The sequence below is a fragment of the Lemur catta genome, chromosome 14 (genome assembly GCF_020740605.2).
Source record: "Lemur catta isolate mLemCat1 chromosome 14, mLemCat1.pri, whole genome shotgun sequence".
NCBI classification, from domain to species: Eukaryota; Metazoa; Chordata; class Mammalia; order Primates; family Lemuridae; genus Lemur; species Lemur catta.
Genome location: NC_059141.1, coordinates 20,212,561 through 20,240,502, shown reverse-complemented (window position 1 = coordinate 20,240,502; position 27,942 = coordinate 20,212,561). Strand labels below are relative to the sequence as shown.

The 27,942-nt window shown below is 44.6% G+C and overlaps 1 protein-coding gene across 1 annotated transcript in view; it reads left to right on the top strand.

The window, feature by feature from the left end:
- The window catches only part of SORCS3 (sortilin related VPS10 domain containing receptor 3), a 556,391-nt gene that overhangs the window by 234,876 nt on the left and 293,573 nt on the right, over window positions 1–27,942 (top strand). Inside the window, exon 3 of the mRNA XM_045569400.1 lies at window positions 15,598–15,697. Coding sequence (XP_045425356.1) covers window positions 15,598–15,697 — 100 coding nt within the window. The remainder of the gene's footprint in view (window positions 1–15,597; window positions 15,698–27,942) is intronic.

The following is a 27,942-nucleotide window of genomic DNA, read 5'->3' as shown; positions in this document are numbered from 1 at the left end:
AGATTTACAAATGCCCTCTCAGGGAGATTCCTGCCTTTAAAAAAGGGGGGAAATCTAGCTGTATGGAGTCTGGGATGTGTTTAGAGCAGGATTGCCGATAGGCTCCATCCAGGAAAGAGGGTTCCAGGCCAGGGATATATGAGCCTGTAGTCAATGTCAGGAGCCCAGAGAAGTGGAACACCTATGCCAAGTTTTCCCATCCATGTTCAAGTGCTTAATATAGAAACAGTCTAACTTTTCCCAGTTTCAGAAAGCCTCACCTAACTTTTCTTTTATGTTCTTGCACCTCAGATGAATTGCATGGCCAATTCTGATAACCCAGAAAATGACAAGTACTTAGCTTTCTGCTGCTTCTACAAAGTAGGTCAGGAAATGGAGAGGAAGTAAATTACTCTCCCAGACAGAGGTTACATAGGCAGAGAACTGTAGTGGCCCAAAGTTGTTTTCTTTCATCTATCAAATATCTTGGACATCTTGCCATTATCCTAATGCCAACATTCTCAGTAATGACAGAAGGTATCTGTTGAGTGGTATGTGCCAAGCCTTAAGTTGACATTCCCTTTACCCATCTGTCACCACAATCCTACGTCTAGGATGTCCAGTGACTGGCTGATGTGGGGCATAAACACCCGGCCCCCCCGCCTTACAGTGGGACAAGTGTGTGTTAGGTGTGTGCACCAGAGCCTCCTTGTGGTTTGCAGGCAACCACATCCTTGTTTGCCTCCTGCTCCTTCACTGTCTTGCTGCTCTCTCTCCCTTTAGGTTTGTCTTGAGACAACTCCCTCAATAACTCTTCAGCCTCCAAATCCGAGACTCAGGCTCTCTGATTTTAGGGAACCCAACCTAGGATGTTTTTCTTTTTCTTTTTCCTCAAAGTCAATTTATAATCTGCTACAGAGATGTTGGGTCTGCTCTTGTTTCTGTCTGTGATAACACTCCTCTCTTAGGCACCTGGGCTTGGCAGATCTAAGTTATCTTTCTCTTCTTCTCCTGCATTTCTGCCCACATCCAGAAAATAGACTAAGCTGCTTCTTTCTGTCCCTATTTTATTTCTCACAACCTACTGTCATCCAGGATGGAGATGGATTCCTGACAAGTCTTTCTACCTCCAGGAGGGCATGCTTCACCAAACTGTCATATACATCACCAGCAGATTAGTCTTTCCAATCAGGCTTTATGGTTTTACCCTATTCAAGAACCTTTGAGGCTCCTGTTTCTTATAGGTTGAAGCTTTTTAGCAAATATTCAATAGCCTTATTCTTGTGTTCTAAACCACCCCTCTTATGTCTGTGTAAAAGCATTTTATTCTGCTCTGGCCAATCTATTTAATTATCTTCTGAAAATACTTGCAGTTTTCAGGTTCCAAGCCTTTGGACACATTCTTTGTCTTTCTTTGACCTCCCAATACTCAACCTTTTCTTCAAAGCCCACCTCTCCCATGGAGTCTTCCTTCCTTTTTTCTGAGCTCTATGATCATTAATAGATGTTGTCATTGTCTTCTTCATTATCATCGTCACCATCACCATCATTACCATCATGTTAAAAATGGCCACCATTTCGTAAGGGCTTGCAGTATGCCTGACATTGTGATAAATGATTTATGTGCAGTTCCTTATTGAGTTCTAAAATGATGCTGTGAGCTACTTAGTTTAGATAGTTTTGCCCGTTTTATAGATGAGACAACTGAAGTCCAAAGAGATTAAGTGACCTGCTCCAGATCACACTGCTAGTAAGGGGTGGGGCCAGTTCCTGAAACCACATCCCTGACTTCAAAGCTTGTGTGCTTAACCACTCTGCTAGTCTATTGCATTTGGTTTAACTGCTTCCCACTCATTTATCCTTTGTTCATTTATGTATTCATTAAAAACAATGATTGAGTTCTTACAGTGTGTCAGGAAATGTGCATTGAGGGCTTAGCGGAGTCCTTGTCCTCACAGAGCTTTATTTAATAGCATTCTTGAGCCTCTTGCTGAATCTCCCTCTCCCGCCCACCCCCACAAGCCTCTCCCTCAGCTCCGATCCTTCCAGGAGAGGACTGTGTCAAAGTCACACCAGCGTACTACATCACCGTGCCCACCATCTCCTGGTGCTCTAGGTGTTAGGTTTAAAATAGCATGTTTCAGCTCTCAGCCTTTAGGACTCACTCATGTCCTGCTTTCTAGTTATTTAATAAGAGAGAGACTTGCCTCCCTAAGACCGTATGCTTCTTTCTGAAAGTGTGCCCATTGGTGCCTAGATTAGGTGAGCCATAGGCTGGCAGACCTCTGGGCAACTGAATGCTTATTCTGAGGCCAGTGCTTTAACTGAGGCAGTTTTTGCAGGACTTCCACGGCCCCTCGACGGTAGCAGATCTGCATCCTTGGAGCATACATTTAGGAAGTAGCCAGAAGCCATTTGGAGCTTAATCAAATGCACAGAATGTTGGGGATGGCAGGGATGTTTGAGATCATTGATTCCAACCCTCTCATTTTACAGAGGAAAAGAGTAATCAAACTGTGAAGAATGTTTTTTTATTTTTTTTTTGTTGTTGTTGGAAACAAGGAGTGTCTATAACAAGACTCTGGAAACCCAGTAGACCAGAACTTATGGGGCTTGCTGAATGCTTAAGTTTGAGCCACTGGAAACAGTTGATCAGACCATGCTGCTGCCAGTCCTGGAGTTCGTTAACTTTGTTCACTCACTGAGAGACGCTGTTCCTGCCTGCGGCTCTGGCTCCTCTCAACGCCTTGGCTTGCTCAGTTGAGCACCACTTTCCTCCCGGGGAGCGGCCCATCTCAGGAAAGGTGCTGAGTTCCAGTGACTCTGAGAGGTCATGGGCTTGAGGAGTGTCTGTATGTTGAGGGGGGAGCGGGCTGAGAGAGGCTGGCTGTCAGCAGCCGGGGCCCCTGCAGGCTCTCACATGGATTGGCACTGGATGTCTTTTGGTAAAAGTGACTGTCTTTGCTTTCCAGTTATGCTTTTGGCCTGGGCTTCAGCAGCCTTTGTGTTCCAAAGACTTCAGGTCCAGGTGTCTGAGATAAAATAGTTTTTCTGTTCGGTAGTCAGATTTCTCAGTCCATAGGGAGGGTCTGCCTTCATTTTGTGTAGTCATTCTTATTTTCCAGAGGGGAATAGGGAATGGTGGTAAGACAGCCTTAGGAAGGAACGAAAACATACCAAGGAACTAAGCTGATTCTTGCACTGTGCTTTATGTAGATTTTTTTCATGGAGTCCTCCTAACATCCCTGCCTGGTGGTAATTATTATACCCCTGTTAGAGATGGGGAAACTGAGGCCCAGAAAGGTTAGACAGTGTTCTTGTGTCATGTTGCAAATAGGTGGGAGAGCAGGAATTCTAACCTAATTTTGACTCCAAGCACTCTCCTCTTTAATACCTGTAATGCCTCCCGGTAGGAAATGCCCGTGGAGCTGCCCTGAACAGATGGGTCAGTGAAACTGCTATCAGGTGATGCTTTGTAAAGCAGATGCTCAGTTACCGTTGCTTAAATAAATGGCCAAACACTGAAGTGTAGAGCACATAGGATTTGAAATCAGATGAACTGGGTTCAAGTTCCAGGATTATCACTTGCTCAGTCACTTAACCTCTCTGGGTCTCTGATTCCTCATTTTTATGGCAGGGATAAAATACCTATGTCAGAGGGTCATTGTGAGAATTAAGTGAACTATTTCAAGAGAAAGTGTTTTGTATAAAGCATAAGGCAAATGTTAGTTACTTAAATACCAGCGTAATTTAGGGTGACAGTCTTCCAAGAAATCAATTACTGAGTCCAAGTACGTGCCAAAGACTTGATCCCTGACCTCAAGAAGCTTATAGTTTTGGTGGGGACAACAGACTGTGAAAATCAGAGGGTACAGGCCAAATTGGGCTGCAGATATATAAAATCAATGGAAACTCAGAGAAAGGAAGGATCACGGAGGGAAAGGTGGATGAGAGGCCTTCACACAGGAGGCTGGAGTTGAACTGTGGAGGTTTGAAGTGAGGGGAGATTTGCAAGTAGTCTGTAGATTTTAATTAAAAATTTAAAAAAACTCTTTCTAAGTTACATTCCTCTTAGGTCCCAGTAGTTTTTTAGCCTAGAGAGCAGTTCTCAAAGTATGATCAAGGGACCCCCGAAGATCTCCACAGCCTTTATAGGGGATTAATGAAGTCAAAACTATTTTCTAATAATAATAAACATTATTTGCTTTTCTTGCTCTTATTTTCTCACGAGTATACAGGGGAGTTTACTAGAAGCTATATGACATATGATATCATAACAAATTAAATATGGACACAGACATGAGAATCAAGCTATCTTCTGTTAAGCCAGATATTAAAGAGCTTTGGGGAAAAAGAAAAGTAAAACAATGTCGATCTTCTTACAACACTGTTTTGCTTTGGAAATTACAGGTGTTTTTCATAAAATTATTTATGTTAATATACAATGGCATTACTATTATTTTAAAATGAATAAATATTGTAGAGTTTTCTCAGATATAATTTCTAATAGGATACACACTGCTAGATACAACACATATGAATTAAATCTCTCAGGGTCCTCAGAACTTTTAAAAGTATGAAGAAGTCCTGGGCCGTACACGTTTGCGAGCCAGCCAGTGTTAAACACAGTAAAGGTCTCACAGATTTTGACAATGCTTTGGCATCAAAGTGTATGTCTTTTTGGTGTTTTAGAACATCTGTGTCCAGGAACTTGAAAATGATCATGCCCAACGTTGCAAGTATGCAGAGACACTAGTACTTCTATGCATTGTTAGCAGAAGTCCAGATTGACCAGCCTATTTCTGTAGGGCAATTTATAACAACAGCCTTGATGATAATTTTTACCCTTTGAACTAGTAATTGTACTTACATGAATCTGTTCCCAGGAAACAAAGACACATGCAAATATTTACGTCCAATAATACACATTAAAGTTATTTAATATGAGAATTTGGCTAGAAGTTGATCAACTGGCCAGAGAAGATAGTTAAAGTAAATTATGATACATTCATACACTGGAATGTTGTAAGGCTTTAAAAAAAATAACCCTATATTTTTGAAAACTACTTAACAACATGGAAAAATGCTTACACTGTTATGTTAAGTGAAAAACCAGGACCCAAATTATTTACAAAGAATTACCCCCAATTTTTAAAACATTTGCATATTAAAGAAAAACATACCAAAATGTTAACTGAGTTTTTCTCTGTATGGTGTGGTTATAGTTGATGTCTATGTTGTACCTTATTCTTTTCTGTGTTTTAAGATATTGATCCCATAAATTTTCAGTAGTTTTTACCTTTCAAAAAGACCATAGGGTGTGACATTCCTTTCATCCAAGGCTAGAGAAACCAGTTTACTGAGGCAGCCCACGTCTCCTGAGTTTGGGTGGGTGCCACCTCAGACCTTGCAGGGGCATTTCTCTAGGGGCCGCAGTGATGGTTTAAAGGAATACTCTATAACTTGAGAATAAATTTAACTTCTAGCTAATTGCTTTTTCTTGCTTAGCCTTTCAAAGGAAAGCTTTAAAATATGGGGATTGTTGTTCATGCCCTTCAGCTCTGGTCTATTGTCAAGAGCATTTGGAGTGTAGAAGGTAGGGTCCAACAGGCAATTATTTAAACGTTGTGCAACTGGCACAGTGCAGGGAGCACAGCAATCACTCAGTAATTCTTTTAAAGAAAGAGATAAATGAATTTAGGTTTCTGGGACCATAAGGAGATGGGGTGAACGTGGTATTAGAACCTCAAAAGGGACACCTGCAATTTATTCCTTGGTAATGGGGAAGTTCCTCTTCTCCTCTCCTGGGTTGGGAGGGAGGACGTGGTGGGAGGCTGCAGTCTCCTTTCTACCTGGATGACTAGTAGGATAAGATAGAACCGGCCTGGCAGGAAGGAGCATCTGCTTTGTTGTTGGTCTCTCACAGCAGAACATTTCGCAGTCAGAAGGGAATCTGTCTGAATATGGCTATTTCAGTCCCTGGAAGGTATTTTCTCAGTTTGAGTATCTACCCTGCGTGGCATTATTCAGCATGTTCTAGGAGTTAAAAGAGACATCCTGATAGTCCCTTGACCTCAGAGAACTTATTCCGTCTGGAGAAAGAAGCTTCATGCACAAAAAGTTAAATAATGGCATAAAACAACAGCAGAAAAGAAAAGGTGTGTGTCCCCAGAGAGCAGATACAGTGCCCTCTGAGAGTGACCAGAGGCAGGAGGGAGATGAGAGGCCTCATGGAGGAGCACAGCAGCTAGAGGAGGTACTTACTCTCTTCTCTCCGGGCAAAGTGCTCCCGGGAGGCGGAGACTTGCGTGAATTGATAAGGTAATGAATGAAGTATTGAGTGCCTTCCATGTGCAAGGCATCTTGCTTATCACTGAGAAGCAAAAGATTTACAAATGAACGAGACACAGAATTTAGGTTCTCCAGGGTAGAGAGAGGGTCCGCAGGCCTGTCCATCCATGCACATTCCCTCATTGTTTGGCTGTACATTTTGTCCTGGAGGTTTCTGGATGTGCACAATCAGATAAGATTGCACACACATCACAGGGCCCCATCCAGCTGTATGTAATTTAAGAAGAAATGGTAAGCATCTACTTTCCAAAGATGCCTTGCTGAAACTGTCCGCATCCTTCCAGTGCAGGCCTCATTATTTTTTTCCCCAGGAAAACTTTGATGAAAAAAGTTGAGTCTGTTTTCCCTAGACTTTAATTTGTAAGTGTTGGCCACCTGCTGGAGGCTGTCTTTGATTATGTGTAGCAATCCCTCCATCTTCCCGTGCCTTTTGGTAGCTTACTGTTGATAGGGTGGGAATGAGACGGTGTTAGCCTGTCCGCTGGGGATTCTGTAACTCCAATGCAGATGCTGCTTGCACAGAAATGCACAAGACAATTTCTCCTCCAATGATGACATTATTGGTCTATCACGCCATGTCCCAACAACCAACAGTGAAGTGAACTCCCTGATATTAAGACTATTTAAGCTCCACAAAAATCCTATGAAGGCAACATTATATTCCCATTGAGCAGATATGAAACACAAGCCTTATGTAATTAGCCTGAGGTTCCACAGGCTGGATTTGAAATCAAATCTGCTTGACTCTGAAATGAATCCTCTTATGATTATCTTGGTCTTTTTGAATGCAAATGCTTATTTATAATAGAGTTTCCTTACAGATGAGTTAATTTACAGATCTGCATTGTGACTGCTCAGGAACAATCCCTTTATTGCTGTGACTTTTAACTACATGAGTGATACACGAATACATTTTTGTTTTAAGACATTTCAATATTATAAATAAACTCAAGTCCCTATAGCCACCCCAGCCTACCCCAGTTCCCTACCCAAGGGGTTACTTCTATTGCCAGTTATTTGTGTTTTCCCCTAGATTTTTATCTGTATTTGTGTACACACTTATAAACTTAATGGAAATATATTGTTTTATTGTGTCTGGATATATGGTGGATGTGGAATATACTATTATTTGGTAGGCTTTTTCATTTAGTATTATGTCCTAGAGACTTCTCCTAGTCAATAACCTCGTATTTACCTTATTCTTTAATGCTGCTGTATAGTGGTGTGTGTGTGTGTGTGTGTGTGTGTGTGTGTGTGAGTGTGTAGTGTAATACACTATATTTTATTTAACCTTTTCCCTGATGATTGTCATTACGTTCATGTGAACAAAACTGCAGTGAATTCTAGGACTTCAGGCCTTCTTAGGGGCCTGCTTTTGCCCTTTCCTTTCTCTGGAGTGTTCTTTCCTTCCCTCACCTGTATGGTACAGACAGTCCTTTTGGCTGATAGGTTGGGATCTTTTGCCATTTTGAATCCTAAATATAACAACCCTCCAACCCTATTGTCTGAACTGAGGTTCTTTAATGAGAATGAATGTGCTCACAGAGAGAAAGACAGACCAAGGATACAAACATTTGTCCAAGCCCACACACCTCAGCCTTCTGTCCTAGTTGAGACACGTGCTGGATGGCGCTGCTGTCGGGGCTGCAGTGTATCGGATCTGAACCGTGGATTCTGCACGATTCGAGTCTCCGGAGTCGGCTAACCTCCAGTTTTCTGCATTTAGAACCCTGTGATGGCTCTCATTCAAATAGCTGGGGCAGGAGGAAACAGAGATGAATTAATTATCCCGTATCATGGCGCCTCTCTTTGTGAGACTGGATAATGCGGCTGAAGAGTCGGATAACGAGAAGAGGTCGCAGAGAGCTTTGTGAGCTCCTGCCTTGGCATCAGCCCGCCTGTGGATTTTCTAAAGCCGAGGGTGGGGCCAGTACCCACTTGGAGAATGAAGCTATTTAAATCACTTGCTTTTGGCTCGAGATCTGAAATTAGTTATCTGGCTGGTTATTTGTGGTCAGGCTGGGTTTCTGCCATTGCAAAGATACAGATTAATTTGGCTTTGGGCAGCGGCCCTAGGGGGAGGAGTGGAACAGGCCAGAAGGGCGCACCAGTGGTTTTCCATCTCCGGGACTTGGTCTGCAGCGGTGCTGTGGAAGCTCCTGACCCTGACCTTGGAATGGGCTGTGGTTCACCACACGTGGGAGCTCCTAATAGCCTGCGGGCTTTGGCTGTTGACTGTCCTCAGTGTGTCTTGGTGGAGTGTGCTCCAAGGAATGGCTGCCGCGTGCTCCCCACGGCCTTGCACTTAGAAGCATGGTTCTATCTTTTTATTTTCCAGACAGCTGGCCCCTGCTGTACTTCTGTGGTGACAATTAGAAACAGTGGCCAAAGATCCTTTGATGATTTATGGGATATCCATGTGCCTCACCCCCTATTAAGTGTAAGGACTGTAAATCAAGGAAAAAAAAAAACCAAGGTGCTTTCCCTTGAGAACAGTAAAATCAGGGTATTTGTAAAAATGACAGCCATAAGCATTTGTGGAACAAGGGCTTTTAGCAGATTCCAGGCTGGGTATCTTACAACTCTTTATGGAATCCACACAACAACCACCCTGCTGTCTGAGCCGAGGTTCAGATTTGTGAAGAGCTCCGAGTCCAGTTGTCTTTGCACTACTACAGTCTTCGTGTTTCTACTTAGAGCCATGCTGTGCACTTTCAGAAATTTAAAAAAAGAATATATTTGTTAATTTCTTTAGCAATTGCTGAAAGGAGCAAAAGGACACATGTATATTCAGAGAGTAAATAGGGAACTCCTAGGTGTGGTTGATGTAAATGCAGAGGAGAGTGTGGGCTGGAGTTGGAGGAAAAGTCTTCAGAGCACACTTGGTTCTGGAGCTGGAAGTCAGAAAGGAGACGATCTTTCCTCTGCCAGCCATGAGCAAGTGGGGAATGGGAGCTTAGGCAGGCAGACTGCACAGGCCTTGAATGCCAGGCAGAGGTAGGTGTTTGGCCTGGTGTAGCAGCCAGGTAAGGGAGGAGAAGTTGGGGCATCAGAGAGCCTGGCAGGAGTCTTGGAGAGTGTCTTAGAGACAAAAGCAGGGTGGGGAACAGGGCTGGGGGCAGGGATTGAGATAGGAGTGGTTTTTGCTGCTGGCTAAAGCAGTGGCCACCAAATCACACCCCTTCTGCATTTGTAAAAAGCAGTTTCATTATTACAGAGCCACACCCTTTCATTTGCTTATTGTCTCTGGCTTGTTTGGAGCTACAAAAGGGCTGAGCTGAGTAGTTGGGGCAGAGGTCTGCAAAACATAAAACATTTACTCTGTGGCCCTTTTACAGGAAAAAATGTTTGCCAACCTGAGCCAGAACTACTCCTAAGTGGTCAGAAAGGGGGAGCAAAGCACCAGGCCTGGCACATGGTAGATGTCCTGGTTGATTGATACATGTTGAGAAACGAACAAAACAAAACAAAAAATTGCCAGCAGGAAAAGGAACTATCACAACTGTGGGCGTCTGCTAATTTTAGATTATATCACACAGAAGGGAGTCCCCTGAGGAGAAGACTTCCCATCCTGGGAGACTCCAGCGGGAGAGATTCCTATGTTTTGCAGAGCTCAGGGGCAAGAGGGGGAGAGGGAAGGAGGAGGGCTGAGCAGCAGCTCCTGGTTTGCCCCGAGAGAGCTGGTGGAGGGCCTTTCAGAGCCCTCTCCCCTTGGCCTGAACGTGGTATCAGGAGCAGAGACCTTGAACTATATATAGCTCAGCTCTACCTGCAGGCTGGCTTGTCTGCACTGGCTCAAAGTTTGTCTTTTCTGTTTTTTACTTTTAAAATAGCGGCCTGTATGCTTCTGGCCTCCGGCCTTCCCCCTGGTTCACTAGAGGAGTGGGAGCTTGCTGGGGAGATAAGAAGCCTATGTAATCCATATCTCAACTCCTGAAATTGTCAGTGGGAGAGCTGCCCTGGGGGAACAGCTAGGGGTGTGTGTGTCAGGGCAGGCTGGGGTGGCCGTCCCTGAATGTGCCCATCCACACTGAATCCTTCTCATCAGGGTGAGATGAGGACTCAGAGAACAGTGGCAGGGCTCAGACAAGGAGTCGGCATCATTGAAGAGAGAGGACACCCAGTCTGCCATTCGGCATCAGGTACCTGGAGGGTGGTGTGCATGGTCACTGGCTGGCAGACTCAGCCACACGGCGAGCACATCAGCAGGTCCTTGGGAAGGTGGTGGAGCCAAGGAGCAGCGTACAACCTCCTTGGAGAAAGTGCCATTCATAACCAGGAAAGTCGGAGTGACGCATAGAGTTTGACCCAGTTACTCCACATGGAGATGTCTCTCTGGAAAACCTTTTCTTCACAAAAGCACAAGAAGCCACATCTAAGAATGTTCCTTGTAACATTGTTTATAATAGCAAATTTTAAGAGAAAGAAAAAAGGAACAAAAATACTTATGAGCGGTTGAAAGCATCAATAGACAGTGGTTTATTCATACGTTGAAAAGGCGTAATTATAATGACAGCAGTCAAAATGAATTAATTATAGCTGGGTGTATCAACATGGCTGCATCTCACAAACTAATATTGGGTGAAATAAGCAAGCCACAGAACATATATTCTCTATGATAACATTTATGCATATGTTAAAAACACTCAAAAAGGTTATATGTTGTTTATGGGCACAAGTACTTGTTAAATCTAGTAGTGGCCATATGACTGGATGCTCATTGTGGTTTTCTGTGTCCTGGAAAGAGTTTATAAAGAAAGAATGTGGGGGAGGCACATGCACACATGTGCAAACACATGCAGACATGGCAGTGGGTTGGAGCTGGGGTAAGCTGAGCCATGGAACATGAGCCCTGTGGTGGCTGTGCTCATCTCTCGTGTGCCTTCCAGGTGAGCTGGGTGCACCGAGCCAGTGGGATGTGACTGGTATCGTGCCAGGCCCTTGGCGGGCTTATTGCATGTGTGTCATGGTTCCAGCGTCCTGAAGGTTTCAGGTTTATGGACCTAGTGTCAAGATTTGAGAGGCTAGCTTTAAAATTGGTGAGATGAGCCTGTTTTCTCTGAGCGACCCTCACTGGCAGATGTTGAGTCACAGGTCACAGGATGGTTTGCTTTCTTGTAAGAGCGGGTTCTGTGGGCAAGGCTGTCTCAGAATGCCATGGTCACCACAGTGTGCAGCATCCACGCTGGAAAGCACAGCATGGAGGGCAGCCGTGGTTCCACAGGCTCACGGCTCCTTGAGGTGTCTTCGCTGAGCGAGACTTGTTTCTGTCCCAGTGAATGAGCAGAAACGGCCAGAGGCATGGAGGAGGCTGAGCCCGTAGAGAATGTCCTTTGTCGGCAAGTCCCTGCTCTCACTGGCTGGTTTTGGAAGGTAGCAAGGTCTGTGTGAATCTGTCATGCGGCTTGCGAAAGAGAGATGACATGTGATGATAAGCACATTACCTTCCATGGGGGTCATTTGGATTCTGGAAGGAAGTTTGTTGTGATATTAGTCATACAGGGAGCCATGGAAATTTAGCTCTTGTAAGATTTTTGCTATAGATAGTATGAGGAAAAGTTGCTGGCTGTATAATAGCTTAGCACTGTGTTGGTGGGATAATAAAATTTAAGGTCCAGAAGGGGCCTTGTGGTTATCTGAGTTAAACTTCATAAGTTAATGAGGAAATGGGGCTTAGTAATGATCCTCTCCTTGACCAAATTTTATCAGGGATCCTCTGGGCTCTTTTTTAACTAGGCTCCATCCTTGGACATGTTCTCAAGAGCCCAATTTTAGCAAGATTCCTGCTAAATCAGTTTAGCTGGAATCTGTCAGCCTTTACATCTGATCAAAGTCCTCATCCTCCACTGTCTTCCAGGTGATACCATCACCCTGGCCTGCATCCAGCAGGAATCCTGTTAGGTCCGTGAGCAAAACTTACCTGACCCTCTTACTGATTTTTCATCTACTGACCCCCACTCTGCTTTTTGGCAAAAACTCCCACTTTTCCTTATTGTGTTTGGAGTTGAGCCCTATCTCTCAAAACCCCTGTTGCAAAACCCCTAGCAGTGGTCCCTATGTCTATTGCAAAGTCATGAATACAGTCTGCATTATCATCTTAAAAAGTGTCAGAATAATTTTTTCTTTAACAGCCCTAGAGAAGTGGCTTGTCCAGGATAACACTTTGAGTACATTTCAAAATCAGTTCTAGAGTCTAGATTTGCAGACTCCAAGGTTCAGCGTTCTTTCCTCGTACCATGCTGCCTTTATGCCTTCAAGAGTATAGAATTAAGAAGTAATTAACTGTATAAAATATTTTACTTGGTTTAATAAAAATGCAAATAACAGCCTCTGGAGATCATGGGCTGTCTCCTCTCCTGTTCTGTGTAGGATAGTTGCTCAGGGTGATTGGTCATTTAACCTTAATTCTAGTACGAGTGAATTACCGATCCTTCCCTGTCACTAGATGCTGCAGGGCTGACCAGTCTGCACCAGCTGTGCCAGCATCCAGAGCGTCAAGTGTGTTTTCTAGGCATGGCTACGTGCTGAGTTACACCACATTAGTAGTTGGTTAAAAACTTGTGAGTAGGTTTGGACAAGTCAATTCATTCATTCATTCATTCTCATGAACAAAAACAGTGAAACAATACAAAAACCAATGCATTGAGCACTTGGCACTTGCTTTGCACGAGGCATAGTGCAAGGTATTGGGGGAGCTCTTATAAGAAATGGTTCTTGCTTTCAGGGAGTTACAGTCAAGGAAGAGGTCTCAGAATAAAGACAGTGGAACCAAAACAATGGGATAAAGAGTAAAATAGAAATAGGTACAAGGTTGTGTAAGAACACGAAAGAAATTTTGGTTACTATTCCCCAGGGAAAGTTGGAAGAAGGGTGATATTGGAGTTAGATATTGAAGGTTGGAGAGAAATTTACCAGGTAGAAGAGACAGGGGACCGGTCGCTCAGGCAAAGGGAGTGCTGCGTGCATAAGTGGAGGGTAACGAAAGTGCAAGACGTGTTTAAGAAAGTTCAGTGAGGCTGGTGAGAAAGGAGCAGTGGAGGAAGTGGCTGGAAATGGGTCCAAAATGGGAGGTTGAAGCCAGATTTTACAATGTTAAGCTGGGAAGCTGCAGCTTGACTGTGGGCAGGCAATGTGTAACTAGTACCAAGGAGTGAGGGGGATAGATCGGGGTGGTTGAAATATAACCTGATAACAGCATCGAGGATGGGCGTGTGGGGGGAAAGCATTGGAAGAAGAGCATCCATTTGGGGGCCATTGCAAACACGATGATGTATGAGCCACAGTGTTGGCATGAGGATGGGAAGATACCAGGGATCTAAGTTATTTCGGAGACAGAATCATTAAGACTTGGAGACTGAGCTCGGTTCCAGAGCTAAAGGCAAAGAGAAAGACTGGGAGAGTCCCAGAGCTTCTATGCCTTGGGTAGACAAGAGACAGAGGATCAGAAGTCAGATTTTTGGGGGACTGATTATTAAAGTCAGCATAACTGATGACCACAGGGAGCCAGTAGCCCAGGGAGGGATTTGAAATACTGATGTTTGTTTTTTCAGTAAACCTGCTGAGTGTGCGTAATGTGTAAGGCCTCGTTCTGTACATTTTGGGGGGAAATGAATGAATGCTTTTTTATTTTTATTCAATTTTTTTAACACTTTAGTGTACCTGCAGCCTGTTAGGAGGTTTCCCATGTGTTATATTTTTGCATCCTCACAAAGGCCTTGGGAGATTAAATTATCCCCATTTTTCAGACTTGAAGCTCCAGCTGGGAAAGTAACTTGCACGTGGTCACGCAACCAGAGAGCTGCAGGTGCAGGAACGAAACAGAGATTTTGCTGTGCCCTAAGTTCATGTTGTTTCCTCTTACCATAGTGTTCTGTGCAGTTCCTTGTCCTTGAGGAGCTTAGATTGTAGTTAGGAAAACAGAATATAAAGAAATTAGTCATGATCTTATCAAAGAGTTAGAAAAGGGGCATGCACAGTGTGCCTTGGGTGTCCCGGGATGGCGAAAGTTGTTCTGGTGAAGAGGAAAGACGAGTGGTGGCAATGATGATGGTGAGGGCTAATGAGGCTTTGCCAGAGGAGGTGAGGGAGGGTATTCATGCCAAGCCTGGGGACCAGGAATCTGCCAGCTTGGTTGGGGGTGGGGATGAATCTTAAAGGTCATCACATAGTTTTGCTACTAGGTTTCTGATGCTAAGCTGTGGGCCAGGGCAATACCAGATTAGCGTTAGAAGGTGGATAAAGGCTCAAAGAAAAGGCAGGGGCTTGCGAGTATTATAGCACCAGGAAGCCAAAGTCAAGGGGAGACCCAGAGCCAGAGTCGGCACTGAGACTGAGGCAGAATGCAGGCACCGTCAAGGTCAAGGACCACAGAGAAAATAATTGACCTCTGAGCCCTTCTGAAGCCCGAGTAGGAGAAGCTTGTGAGTCTAGCCCAGGAAGGTGATGACAGAAAGGGGAGGTGAGAACCCAGTGGTACTCTCCGAAAAAGGCAGGGAGGTATGTGTGGGGCAGGAGGCCGGGATAGGTGGAAAGAATGGCAGGGCGGTTGGCTACTTGAAGTCCCCTGTGTGGCACCCTCTCTCCTTCCTGCACACGGAAGGGCACAATGGAAAGGGAGGTGCCGATGGCGTGGCCTGCCTTTGTTCTCTGAGCCTTTACTTCTGGTTTTGGCATAAGGTTAATCTGCCGGAAATCAGGCCCAAAGGAAAGGCACTTGGCCAGTGGGGTCATTGGAATGGTGAACAACTGGAAGCATTTCAGTGTCGCCGGCTTCTCCCCCCAGACACACCCACATCGTTGCCCCATGTATAGCATCACACCCTCTGCCTGGCGTGGCCTCATTTAGCCATTGGACCCCGCAAGTTCTCTAGGCACTTCCTGCCCCTCTGAGGGTCCCCTCGCTTCAGTCTTAGTGCAGCAGGTGTAAAGTTGGTGGCCCTCCAGTGGCCCCGCCACAGCCCCGGACAACCTGGGAGGCAGGTGGTCTCCCCAGCACCTCCTTTCATTGCGCTGCTTCACAAAGGGCAGAAAAGTAGGTCTCTGAGAAGGGCCGGGAGCAGGGGGAGCACGGATAGTGAGCGCATGCGTTAGTCTAATTGCTCTTCTAAAGTTAATGGGGCTTTTTATCTCCAGAGAACACTTTTAAGCACTCATGTGATTTGGGAACAAAGGTGCAGGTCGGTCAGGGAGAGGCTGGCTCCCCCTTAAACATAATCCCCCGGTTGGTAAAACAATCTCTCCCTTTCTTTTCTTCTCTCTTATCTGCAGGTCAACGGATTATGGCACCACCTATGAAAAGCTGAATGACAAAGTGGGCTTGAAGACTGTCCTCAGTTACCTCTATGTCAATCCCACCAACAAAAGGAAGGTAAGAGACAGGTCAGGAGATCTCGAGCACTCTTGCTGGGTGGCAAGGCTGCTTAGGGCTGGGCGTTAAGAAAAAATCCCGCCTGCCATGGAATCATTTCTGTAGGCCTGGTTTCTATGCCAGGAGCTTCCCTGACCCTGTTTGTCATTTTAATAAATGCCCTGATGGTAATAATACTAGCAACAGCGGCAGCAGCACCAGCAGTAAAACTATCTAACTGTGTAAGTGGTTCCTCTGTCTTATCTCATTTAGTCTCACTGTCAATCTATGGGGCAGAAGTTATTATGGTACCCATTTTACAGATGAAGAAACTGAAGCTGAGAGAGATTAAGTGACTTTCTAGCTTGAATCAGACAGTGGTAACAACATCTAGAATTTGAGCATGGGTTTGCTTGACTTCAGAGTTGAGTCTTTCCACAGCCTCCCTCTCGCCGGTCTGTTTTCCAAGAGCCCCTTATTCCCAGGGAGTCCATTTCTGCCAAGGGAAGGAAAGGCAGCTCCTAAATTCCAATTCTTTAACTTGTCTTGAGCTGTTTCTGAGGCAGAGGAGGGCAGACCTGGCTCCCCTGCCCCCATCCCACTTCTCTGTTTGCCTCTTGACTTAGCAGACAGGTTGGATTCATACAAGGTCAGGCACTGGTCATGGAAACCTACTGGGAGGAGGAGGCCTGGATTCCATAGAACAATGCATGGTTTTAGAAAATAGATATTGCACAATGTATTGTGTTTGGGGAGATCTTTCCCCAGCTAGGAAAGCACTGCTGTTTTGAAACTCAGGCAGGCCTGGTTCAAACAAACACACTAAAATGACCACATAATTGGTCATTTTAATATTTCTAAAAGGCTAAAACAATGGCATCACCCAGCTCTCCTCTTGCAATCTAATTTGCATTCCCAATGGTTTTGCAAATACTTCTTTCATTGAGGTAAGCTCAGGAGTGAGCTCCAAACTATTGTGTGGACATCCCCAATCTCTGATTTCAATATAGTAGAGTCCAAGATGTGGTTGAGAATGATGGCTGTTCATGCTGCTCAAAGTGGAACAGCTTTGGCTCAAACCCTTAGCATAACGTACAGCCCCATAACTGTGCCCATCAGCCAAGGGCCAAAGCCCTGATGATCAGGATGGCTGTTTAGATGCCTGTTACTGGTTTTAGACAGGTAGTTGCTCTTTTCTTTGTACCAAAGGGTAGTCATTTTTGCATTTTTCAGTATTGTTATTTGAATTGTTGAATGTTAGAACTGGATGGGACCACAAATTTCATCTATACAAGTGGTTATTAACAGATTTTTTTCAAATTTAGTTTTAAACTGACATATAAAATTGTATGCATTTATCATGTACAACATGCTCTGAAGTACATTTACATTGTGGAATGCCTAAATCTAGCTAATTAACAAATGCATTACCTCATGTAGTTACCATTTTTATGGTGAGAATATTTACCCACTCTCTTAACATTTTTCAAGAATACATTCTGTTCATTAACTATAGTCACCATGCTATACAATAGATGTCTTGAACTTATTTTTGACCAATATCTCCTCAACCTCCCCTCCCCCCCGCAACCACCCAGCCCCTGCTAACCACGACTCTACTCTCTAATTCTATGAGATCAACTTTTTTAGATTCCATGTATGAGTGAGTTCATGTGGTATTTGTCTTCCTATGCCTGGCTTATTTCATGTAACATAATGTCTTCCATGTTCATCCATGTCACAAATGACAGGATTTGTTTCTTATTTATGGCTGAATAGTATTCCATTGTGTATGGATACCACGTTTTCTTTATCTTTTTATCCATTGATGGACTCAGGTTGATTCCATACCCTGGCTGTTGTGAATAATGCTATAGTAAACATGGGAATGCAGATATCTTTTTGATATACTGATTTAAATTCATTTGGATATATATACCCAGTAGTGGAATTGCTGGCTTGTATGGTAATTCTATTTTTAATTTTTTGAGGAGCCTCCATACTGTTTTCCATAATGGCTATACTAATTTACATTTCCACCGACAGTGTGCTTTACAGTTTTTGAACTGCAACTCTTTTGCACATGTGATTAAAGTTCTACACCTCCTCTCTAGAAACATGTCTATGCTACAAAAATTTTCATACATTTTGAAGGGTTTGTGAACACCCTGGATCCCACCCATGTATCCAAGATGTCCATGGAATCTCAGTTAGGAATCATTTATCTCTACCAACAGTCTCATTTTACAGATGAGAAAACTGAAGCCAAAAAAGCCCATATAGCCAGGCAGAAAAAGGAGGCAGGATTGGAACCCAGGACTCTTGATTCTCAGTCCATATTTATTTGCATCAGCTCATCCTGTGCACCTTTTCCTCATATACAGTCATAGCCTAGGTGTTCAAAATTGCTTCCTAATTTTGAATTAAAGCTTGGTGCTGTGCTTGTGATAGACAAAAGATAAAAGTTGACTGAATCAAATTGGTGACAGTGTATACTAATTCTTCCTCTGCCTGTCTCCCTTCTTGAGAAGGAAGCTGAGGCCACAGAGGACAGCTGCCCCACCCAGGTGACACACCTGGTTAGTGGCATCATTGACAGTTGGTCTCATAACTCCCAGGTTAATGCTTCTCTCATCCCACATGATGGCCTTGGGGTCAGTGGAATCACAGTGGGTGTGTGCGCTTTGGGAGAACTGGGTGTTGGGCACATGGAAGATGCCCTGCATCACTGATCTCTGACCTATACCTGGACCACAACAGAATTAATCATATTTTCATGTAGGTGATATATTAATATCCACTGTCTTTGTAAGGATTTTCCCTAAGGGATGGATTCCTAAATGGATTTTTGTATGAAGGGTTGTACATTTTGGTATCCATCTATAATGTGTGTTTCTGGTTGGAAACTCTTATAATAATTCCTCTCTTGGTCTTTTGCTGTTTTTCTCTACTCCTGACTGTTTGAACTCTCTGTAGGACAACTTGGAAGTTCTTAGCAGTGAGGTAGACAGTGAGTGGGTTAAGGCAGGTGCTGTGGGTTGGAAGGGACGAGGAGCTGGGATTTTGGAGATCACTGGTACAGAAGTGCCACCTCCATTTGTCCCTCCCAGAGGTGGTGGCCAGGCTGTGGGCCCTCCAGGGCAACATCTCACAGGAATTACTGCCCAGTGAACAGAAGTTAGGCCTGTTTTATTTGTCTTCCCTGAGAAACATCACCAAAGTACAGTTAACTCCTACCTAAGAGGTGCTGCCACCCAGAAAGTTAAAAGCACAATTTTCTTCACCAGATTAGGGAAGGACAAATATCAGGCTAATGGCATAGATTTATTTTTTTGAAAATAGCAATAGAAATTAATGTTCTCAAGGAGCCCATGTGATCCTGAAGTGCTTTCGGAATTATCTCAGGAAAGATGAAATTGGATTCTGTTTCATTTTATTAAGTGGTATGGATTGTATCCTGAGACTCTAGATGTTGGCAATGCACACATATTCTACACAATGACTTTCTCTTAACCAGAATATTCAGTTTCGTTGAAGTCTCCCTTCTCCAGCCACTTAGGCAAAATGACAGTTTGATATAAATGAAAATACTCATTTCTTTATTAGTCTAGAGTTCTGGGTCATTATGACCTTGTAATGCAACTTGTTTTTAGTTTTCTTTTTAAATATGTCTTGAAGTTTAAATCTGTGGTCGTCTGGATTCTCATCTCAGCTTGCGTCATGCAAGATTCTTTTAATTCTCTCAGTACCTCAATTATTTGTAGCTCCCCGTGTTCATTGGCCAGCTAATGGTAGTGGTCTCCAGCAGATTTTTGAGTTCATCTTGGTAGAAGCACTTGCTTTCCGCCTAATGAGTTATTTATTTAACAGATGGCTGCTGCTTTCCTTGGAGGCTATGAATACATCAAATGAGATCTGTTGCCTCTGGCAAAACAGTAAATTGAGCTTGTATTTATTAATATATAGTTTCTCCCAAAGCTAATTGTTGATTTTTTGAACACTTTTTTGACAACATAAAATCTCCAAATATAGCTAGTTAATAAGCCATGAAGTTGAAAGCAGAGGTGTTAACCTGTGTATAGTTTCCTTCTCCCAGTAATAATATGAGTTAGCATTAACTGAGGACCTACTATACACTAAGCTCCCTTTTAGTAGCTTTGTCTATGTGATTTCTAATCCTCACAGCCACTTTAGAAAGCAGGTGAGATGAGAAAATAGACTCTAACCCTAAGCCCAAGGCTGTATTACTGTAAATGGTGGATCTTTAAAGCCTTCCCAGTGGATTTGTTTTGGGGACAAATTAGTTAGGATACGTTCAGGAATTCTGGGCTTCCTTAAGGAAGCTGGGATTTGGACTAGTAGTATTTTCTTTCTCATAGGCTGTGAGTAGGGTGTCAGCATTTTATCTACAGGGTGTTATAATTCCAGGTTTAAGTGAGAGTATTGACATGAAATGTTCGAAGCTGCTCCAATTGAGGTTGTCCTAGACCATCGTCCTGTGGTGTGGTGGTATTAGTATTATTTTAATGACCAAGACCTGCCCTGACTGTATTTAATGTGAATTCTGCATCAGTGGCTATTTGGGCTATGTGCCTTTCTCAGACCATCGGCCAATTAGCTCATCACCTGGGTTTGAATCCACCTTCCTTAAGGGAGCCCAGCATTGCTGAATTTAACTGAGCCTGGAACTTGGAAGATGAAGAATGTGTTAGTTCTGGCGGCAGGAGTGTGTAGGGTTTGCCTCCCAGTGGAGGGGCTCTGCAGCGGTGGGGATTAATGAACTCCAGCTCACAGCCTCCCCTTCCTTTTACAGGAGATAAACATCCCTGGGTCCCCAGAACTCATTACTGGCAGTTGATTCTTGTCCTTAGGCCCATGCAGAATGGCAAGGGCCAAGGGCAAGTCTGCATTTACCAGAGCTGTGCTTTGCACAAACAGGCTGAACGTTCTGCGCCTCAGCAGACCGGGGCTTGACTCCCATGAGCCTATTTGAGAATGAATCTTTGACTGGACAGGAAAATGCAGGCATATAGTGGTCTAATTGCTCTGGCTCAAAAGTGACTGCCATGGGCAGCTTTGGAGACAGCGTGTTGGAAATGGCAGAGAGCGTCCACGGGTCTGATTGCCGGGGAATGTGACCAAATTACTGCAGAAATGAGGAACGTGTGTGTGTTTGCGGGGGGAGGTGGGACTGTAAGGTCTGACATCAGTATGGGATCATGACTTCTTTTTACTGAGCTCCTAATACGGTCTAGGCGCTAGGATAAGTTTATTGCTACACCTTCTTCTAAGTTTTATTATTAATCTCCTCAGCCTGGTAGTTTTATCCCCGTTTTACAAGTGAGGCAACTGAAGCTGAAGCAGGTGGGGTACTTGATTTTAGTAAACTAGCTAATAAAAGGGGATCCACAATCCCCGTTCACCTCTTGCTGACCACAGGGTTGGCTGCCACTGACACAGGTAGAGAGACCAAGTGAGCTGCAGTCATTACTCTAGTAGTAGTAACCCTATTGCCTGGGGTTTTCTGCTCATTAGTGTTAGAGGATTAGTAGTTCTTGGAGGAGGAGGGGAGTGTTAGATCCTCCATTCCTAATTGATTTACCAGTGAGAAGGATAATTACTTCCAGGCTACCCTGCAGAAATACAGTGGGAATTACCAGTCAGATTTCTCCGATGAGCAAGCAGCCTTTGTCAAGCTGTGAAAGAGGCCTTGTGTGTGGTCGGATGCTGGTTATGCCTGTGTCATTCTTTTGGTACGGCAGCATAACCCTGAGTCATCTCTAACACCCTGGAAAACCTTTAAACAAAACACAGCACCGAATTTTAAATTATTGGATTGCTGCTTGTCCTGACCCGTGTCTCCCAAAATTGTTGGAGGGTCAGGCAAAGTGAGCAGTAGAGTAGTACGCTTTCAATTCACAAATGTGAAAGTCTCTTACACTGCAGTAAAGCAAAATACGGTGCAAAGATAATTTTACACTGCTGAGCAATCTGTTAAATGTCTAGCTCTGAGCAAAGTATTTTTTTGGAGAGGGAAGTTTCCTGCTTTCAGAAATGTGCAGTCTACCCCGGCAGACAAGATAGATGCACAAAAGAAAATAACTGCATACTCAGACCTGAGTTTCAAATTCAAATGGACGTAGGGGCCAGAACGTAATGCCAATGAGGATATGGGCCAGGTGGGGACTTTGACAGCCCCTCTGTAAAGCGGTTTCCACCACCAGGTTCCAGATGACTGTTGGCATGTGAAAATGAGGGCCCAGAATAGCCAGGTATTGTTAACATCCTTGTTATATTTTTTTATTTTCTTAAGACACTTTTCTATATGGATTTTTTATATGAAGATTCTGTGCCTTTAAATGTTTTCGATAGGCTAGGATGTGGAATTTAGGGTTTAGGGGCTAGCAGGCTGTACCAAATCTTTTTTGATTCCTAAGTACAGTGCTTCTCAGAGGGTTTTGTGGTGCTATATGATGATCCATAGCTTTGTGGCTCAGTGGATAGCCTGTTGGGTAGTCCTTAGAAAGTATAATTCTTATAGTTCTTGGTTCCATGGCCACAGGTTTGCTGGCCAAGCCCCCCTACTCAGGCCAGCTGTTTTGAAGTTGCAGTCTCTTGGTCAGAAGGTGGGTCTCTGCAACACACTGGCTCTGCTGGTAGAACTCAGAGAGCAGCATCCTTGATGACACAGTTGAGGGGTTCCATCAGCATGAACCAGTGCAACTTCACGGTAGCATCACTGCCTATCCAGGCATGCACAGCTCTGCTCTTGTAGGCCAGGGAGCTAGAGATGCTGCCTGGATCATTCTGCAAACCCAGGATAGAAGATACCACTTATCACAAGAAAAGGCAGGAATGCAGTTCTTCTGTACCGCACACCCTTTTTCATGGCCATTGACTTAGTGTAGCCTCAACCTGACATCTCACCATTGTGGGCCTCTTCTCACCCCCTTCAGAAAATGTACATAATAAGCTCTCTGCTATAGAGCAAGGAAGAGAAGCCCCTCTTAGTGTCAGTATCTGTTTCTGTCCACAAAGGTAACAAGTGTGTATGGTAATAATAACAATGATAATAATAAGCAGCAGCAGCTAGTATTTTTGAGAATTTACTCTGTGCCAAAAATTATTCTAAATGCTTTATATGAATTAATTCATTTAATACTTCACCAACAACCCTATAATGCCGGCACTGTCATTATGTAATTTACAGATGATGAAAGTTTGGCATCAGGATGCTTGCAATTTGCTCAGAATTGTTGCTGATGGTCACTTACCTTGGTCTAATGTGCTCATTTAACTCACTTCCAATCATATTTAATTCTTAGATGCACTGCATGTTGGAGCTTAAAGGGCTCTCAGAGACTGTCTATTCAGGCCCTCATTTAAGAGAGGAGGCTTCTCAGGGACTTGTCTGAGATCGTGAAGACATTTGCAGCAGACCTTGGACTGGAACTGTCCACTGACTCCTAGTCTAGGGTTCTCTTCCAGACCCACAAGGCTGTTGACAACTGGAGAATTCACATCCGATGGAGAATCCCAATTGGGTACAGGAATGAGCACAAGTAAGGAATGGTAGGAAAATGGTATTCCCCACTTGTCCTGCTGAATGTTGGCAGTGGCCCTAGGGTTCAGAGGGACATCCACAGCTTCTCAGTTCCTGGTCTCAAAGCCCAAAGGGTGTTTCAGCTGGAATACCATTTCCAGTGAACCTGGGTGGGAAACCAGGGACCTGGAATCTTTACTGCCTCTTGCATGCTGGAGGCACAGAATGGTTGAGCAGTGTGACCAAAGCCAGATGGCTTGGGAAAGAAACAAGAGGCTGGGCTCCGTGGGTGGAGGTGGGGAGAGAGCTATCTGCAAAAAGAATCAGGATTTCTGGTGTAGGTCTCTTAACTAGCCCTAGGGCATTGGGGAAGCCATTTGAATTCTCTGATCCTCAGCTTTTTAATATGTAAAATGGGGATGAAAGTTCATTTACCTGTCCCCTCCTTTTAGAAACATAACTAGGATAATATGAGAGATGTAATTTTGCTTGAAAGAAATAAGCTACAGAAGAAGGGGGATGATTGTTACTGCTGGGCTGGGGCTGCCATCGCCATCACAGCCTGGAACCCGGGCTCCAGCCACCCAGCTGTGCCTCTAGTGCTCCCCTAGCAGCTGCTGCTCCCCTGCTGAGCTGCCTGCTTTCAGGCTTCCTTGGAGAGGATGCCCTCAGAACCCCGCGTCTGTTGAGAGCCTCCCGTCCTGCCTCATCCAGGAGGCTTCCTGCCACCCTCTCTTTCCCATCTTTTTCCCTGTCTCTTAAAACCAAACCTGCTGGCAGCCTGAGCCAGATGGATTGCTCTGCTGGTGGAGAAAGACATGGTCCCCCTCACGTTAATTCACAACCGCCTCGTTTTTCTTGCCTCATAAATTAACATAGTTACCAAGAGGCCAGAGCAGTGTTTCCAGAGCTGTGCTTAGAGGGATAATGTGTGAGTGGAAGGAGTGAAGAAAAGCAAAGAACAGAGCATGGACCAAACCTGCCTCATTTCATGATTCTAAGTTCAAACTTTTTTTCTTCTTGGTGTGTCTAGAAGGAGGACCAGAAAACACCTCTCCCATCCCCAGAAAGAGAGAGCAGCAGAGGCTAAGAAGTCATAAGAAGGGAGGAGAGGGTGTCACTGAGGGGAAAGACGCTGGTTTAGGTTCCATCTTCCTCTGCAAGGGTGACCCAGCGATGGCGTGGCCGTGAAGTATGCTTCAGTTCAAACGAATCACTTAAAGGAAAAGGAATCTAGAGGAATTCTTGGAAATTCACTCTTTAGTCACAAAGTCCCTTTCTCAGCAAATATATGTATGTGGTTCTCTGTATAAATTACTGCAGTGTGCTCTAGCCAGGAATTTATTTAAAGGCTCATTAAAATGATTACTAGATTTTTCTTTTGCATTTTATTTGAAAATGGGAAGAATATAAACCTATAGCCTGGCTTTTCTCCAAAGTGCCCTTTAGGGTTTGCATGGAGTATATCACCTTTTTAAAATAAAGATACAATTTGTAGTTAGATTATCCAGACATTTTAAAGGAATTATAAAAGCCACGCTGCACTTCTTAGAGGCCTAAATTTTCCCAATGTTTTTTTAAAATTTTTATTGTTGAGGTTTTATGTGTCTCTGTGTGTACGTGAGCATATATGTGTGTACAGAAGATTTTCCATAAAGTGTATTATGAAATTTTCAGAGTTAAAAATACAGAAAAAAAAAATCTATTCTTCTTCTGTGTGAATCCTGATTTGGGCTGAACCAGGGGTTTAAGGAGGCTTGTATTCCTGGATGGTTGTGTGAGATGCTAGTTTTGTTTTGCTGCCTGGCTCATTTGACCGTCGTAGCTGCTCAGCGAAGCCTCTGAGAAGGGATTCCATTTGGGTTGGATGTCAGCCAAGGCACAGATTAATGGTTGAGGCAGATCCAGTAGTAGGAGCAGGAAACCCAAGGACCTAACCCAAAGGAGAGGCCATTGAACCGCAGCTTGAGAGAGTCAGGCTGGGGGAGAGAACATAACAACATGATGGCATCAGTGGGGACTTCTGAACTTGGCCTGGATGCCAGTGGAGGTGGTGGAGATTTTATACTTTGAAGGCCTTTGAAAACAAAAATGTGTATCCCAGTCAGAAAGAATGAATGTGGCACCAAGCTTGAAGAAAGGTGTCCTTTTGTGGCATAGTCAGAGCTGGTAAAAGGTAGAGGCAAAAATCAGGCAGACTTTGGAAGAAAGCTTGGGATTTGGAGAAGGAGGGAGGAAAAAGATGACAATCTGATAGGGGAATGAGGATATGTGGCTTTTAGTGGGCATGTTGGGTTTTGTGGCTGCAAGCTGAGAGAGAGAAAGGGTAGGAATACATACCGTAGACCCCTGAAAGCCCAGGGGTGGAGTTAGGACTCCCTGCAGAAGGGCACAGGAGCCAGAACAGACTCCTGAGCAGTGGCTTGGTGCCTGAGACCTGTGTCTAAGGAAGGCTGGTGACCAGCCTCTCAGAGGTGCCTGAGTTCAGCTCCCCACTCCATCCTCTCCTCTGCCCTGCCCACGCCAGACCTTCTGGGTGTGTTTTCTGAGCATCACAGGCAAAAGCAATTTTAGCAAAGAGCTTGGGAAGGCAGGGTGATGTGTTCTTCCTAATGTTCCGACGCACAGTCATAGAGCAAATGGATCTCACTGCCCCTGAGGTAGAGAGATCAGTAACAAAAACAACCACCACCACCAGCGAAAGAAATGACTCTATTTTATTCCTTCCTCGGTGAGCTCAACCAAGCAGAGAGATTGCTTCTGGCATGGATGCCTCGGCCCCCAGTTCCTCCCCCCATTATCGGCCCAAGGTCAGAATGACAGACGTCAGTGCTCAGCACACGCTGCTAGCGAGCGTGTCTGGGTGATGAGGGGCGAGTGTCCCGGGATCCTCCGATCTGCCAAATGCCTCAGGGGCAGGTTTGGAGCCAGCACGTCTATGTCCCCACACGTTGGGTTCTGAGCTAGTGACACAGACTGACACTGGCCTCAGTGACAAATGGAAGCCTCCGTCAATGCCGGCAGCCCTGTGTTGAAGGCCTCCCGAGAGCAGATGCAGACAGTCAGCCCTGTCACCCCACAGCATGAGTCTAACTCTGAGCAGTGGCTCGGGCTGTCTTACGATGACCAACAGAGGAAAGAAATGAACCAGAGCGGATGAGGTGTGAGAAATGCACGTGATTATCTCCTTGGCGGGGCTGCCAGGGATGGGAAAGCGGTGGTTGGTTTAGAACTTATGAGCCATTTCTGGTTCCCTGCTGGGGCCTAGCAAGGTGGTATGATGTGGAGGAAAGGGCTCCACAGTGCAGCCCGCACCTCACTTGCCGTGCGACCTTAGATGCATTATTTAACTTCTCTAAGCCTTAGTTTTTTAATCTGTACATGGGACTCATTTTAGCAATTTCTTTAAACCAAACAGCTTTAATAATTAATTAGTATAATATATACAGAGTGCCTGGCACAGAATAGGTATGACTTCCTTTCCCCGAGTTAAATGAATCTCTCTTTGACTCAGTGATACCTCCCACTTCCCAGGCACCCCAGATCAATGTAGCTGACTGTTCTGGGAGAAAGAATCCATCCCCCCTCAAACCAGCATTAGGCAAAGTCTTTTCAATTTCCAAAATAAAAGAATTTGCCCCCTTTGAGCATCCTTTGTATTTCACCCTCTATCCACTCATCTGCCTACATGCTTCCTCACTGATGGTTTATATCCCACTGAATGAAGTATATGCATTTAAAATAATGCTTGCCCCAGCCCTAGACGGTATGTGCAAAGCAAGTTTTCATCCGTCATCTCCCAAGCCTCACTAGGCAGGTAAAGCTGGTGGAACAGAGATTCATATACAGGTATGCCTGCTCCATATGCCTACACATCCCCTCCAGCCTCGTACTCCCAGGACATACCACCTCCATCTGTGCAGGGCCACATCCTGATTCATTGCTCCCTCTTGGTCAGTACAGATTGGCAGCATATATTCCTGGATCTCCTTGCTGGGTGGGGGGCACTGTGTCAGGCCCAAGAATCATGAAGGTATTTAAGGCCTGGACCTCATACTGGCAGATGTATTTAAGTGGAATGTTTATTTGGGAGTGAGAGTTGGGACAGAATTGGTAGCCCAAGACCTTACAGACTGCAGTTACAGCAGCAGCTACCAACCAGACATCAGGACCAGGGTCTAGTTCCAGTGTGGGCATTAGAAAGAACAGTAATTGTAGAGAGAAGAGTGGACAGGGGAATGAGACTCTCCAGTGATTGTCTTTCTGCAGAAGTATCAATTTACACAGCTATCCACTTAATAAAATACTGTCACAAGTACCAAGAAATCCAGGTGAGAGATCACAGAAATAAGAAACGATGCATTAAAGAGGGTAAAAGAGAGTTTTACATTATCTGCACCATCTCTCCCCCAAACCCAGGCAGCACAGGGTAGAGAGAGATACCATCCACTTAGGGAAAGAGAGGGAAGTGAGCACAAGACTTTACCTTGGACCCCAAATCAGACCTCCCAAAATAAAACCCAACACTGGACAGGACCCCACAGTCCCGGACTCTAGGCTAGTACCCACAGACTGAGCCTCCAGACCCAGCAGTCACAGGCTTCTGGCCTGTGAACTGGACCTGGTCTCTGTTCTGCACCAGTGCTAGGCCAACTTCAGTAGCCCCAGGATCTAGACTGCCCTCAGTGGCAAGCAAGGCTCAGTGGCTCTAGGCTTCAGGCCC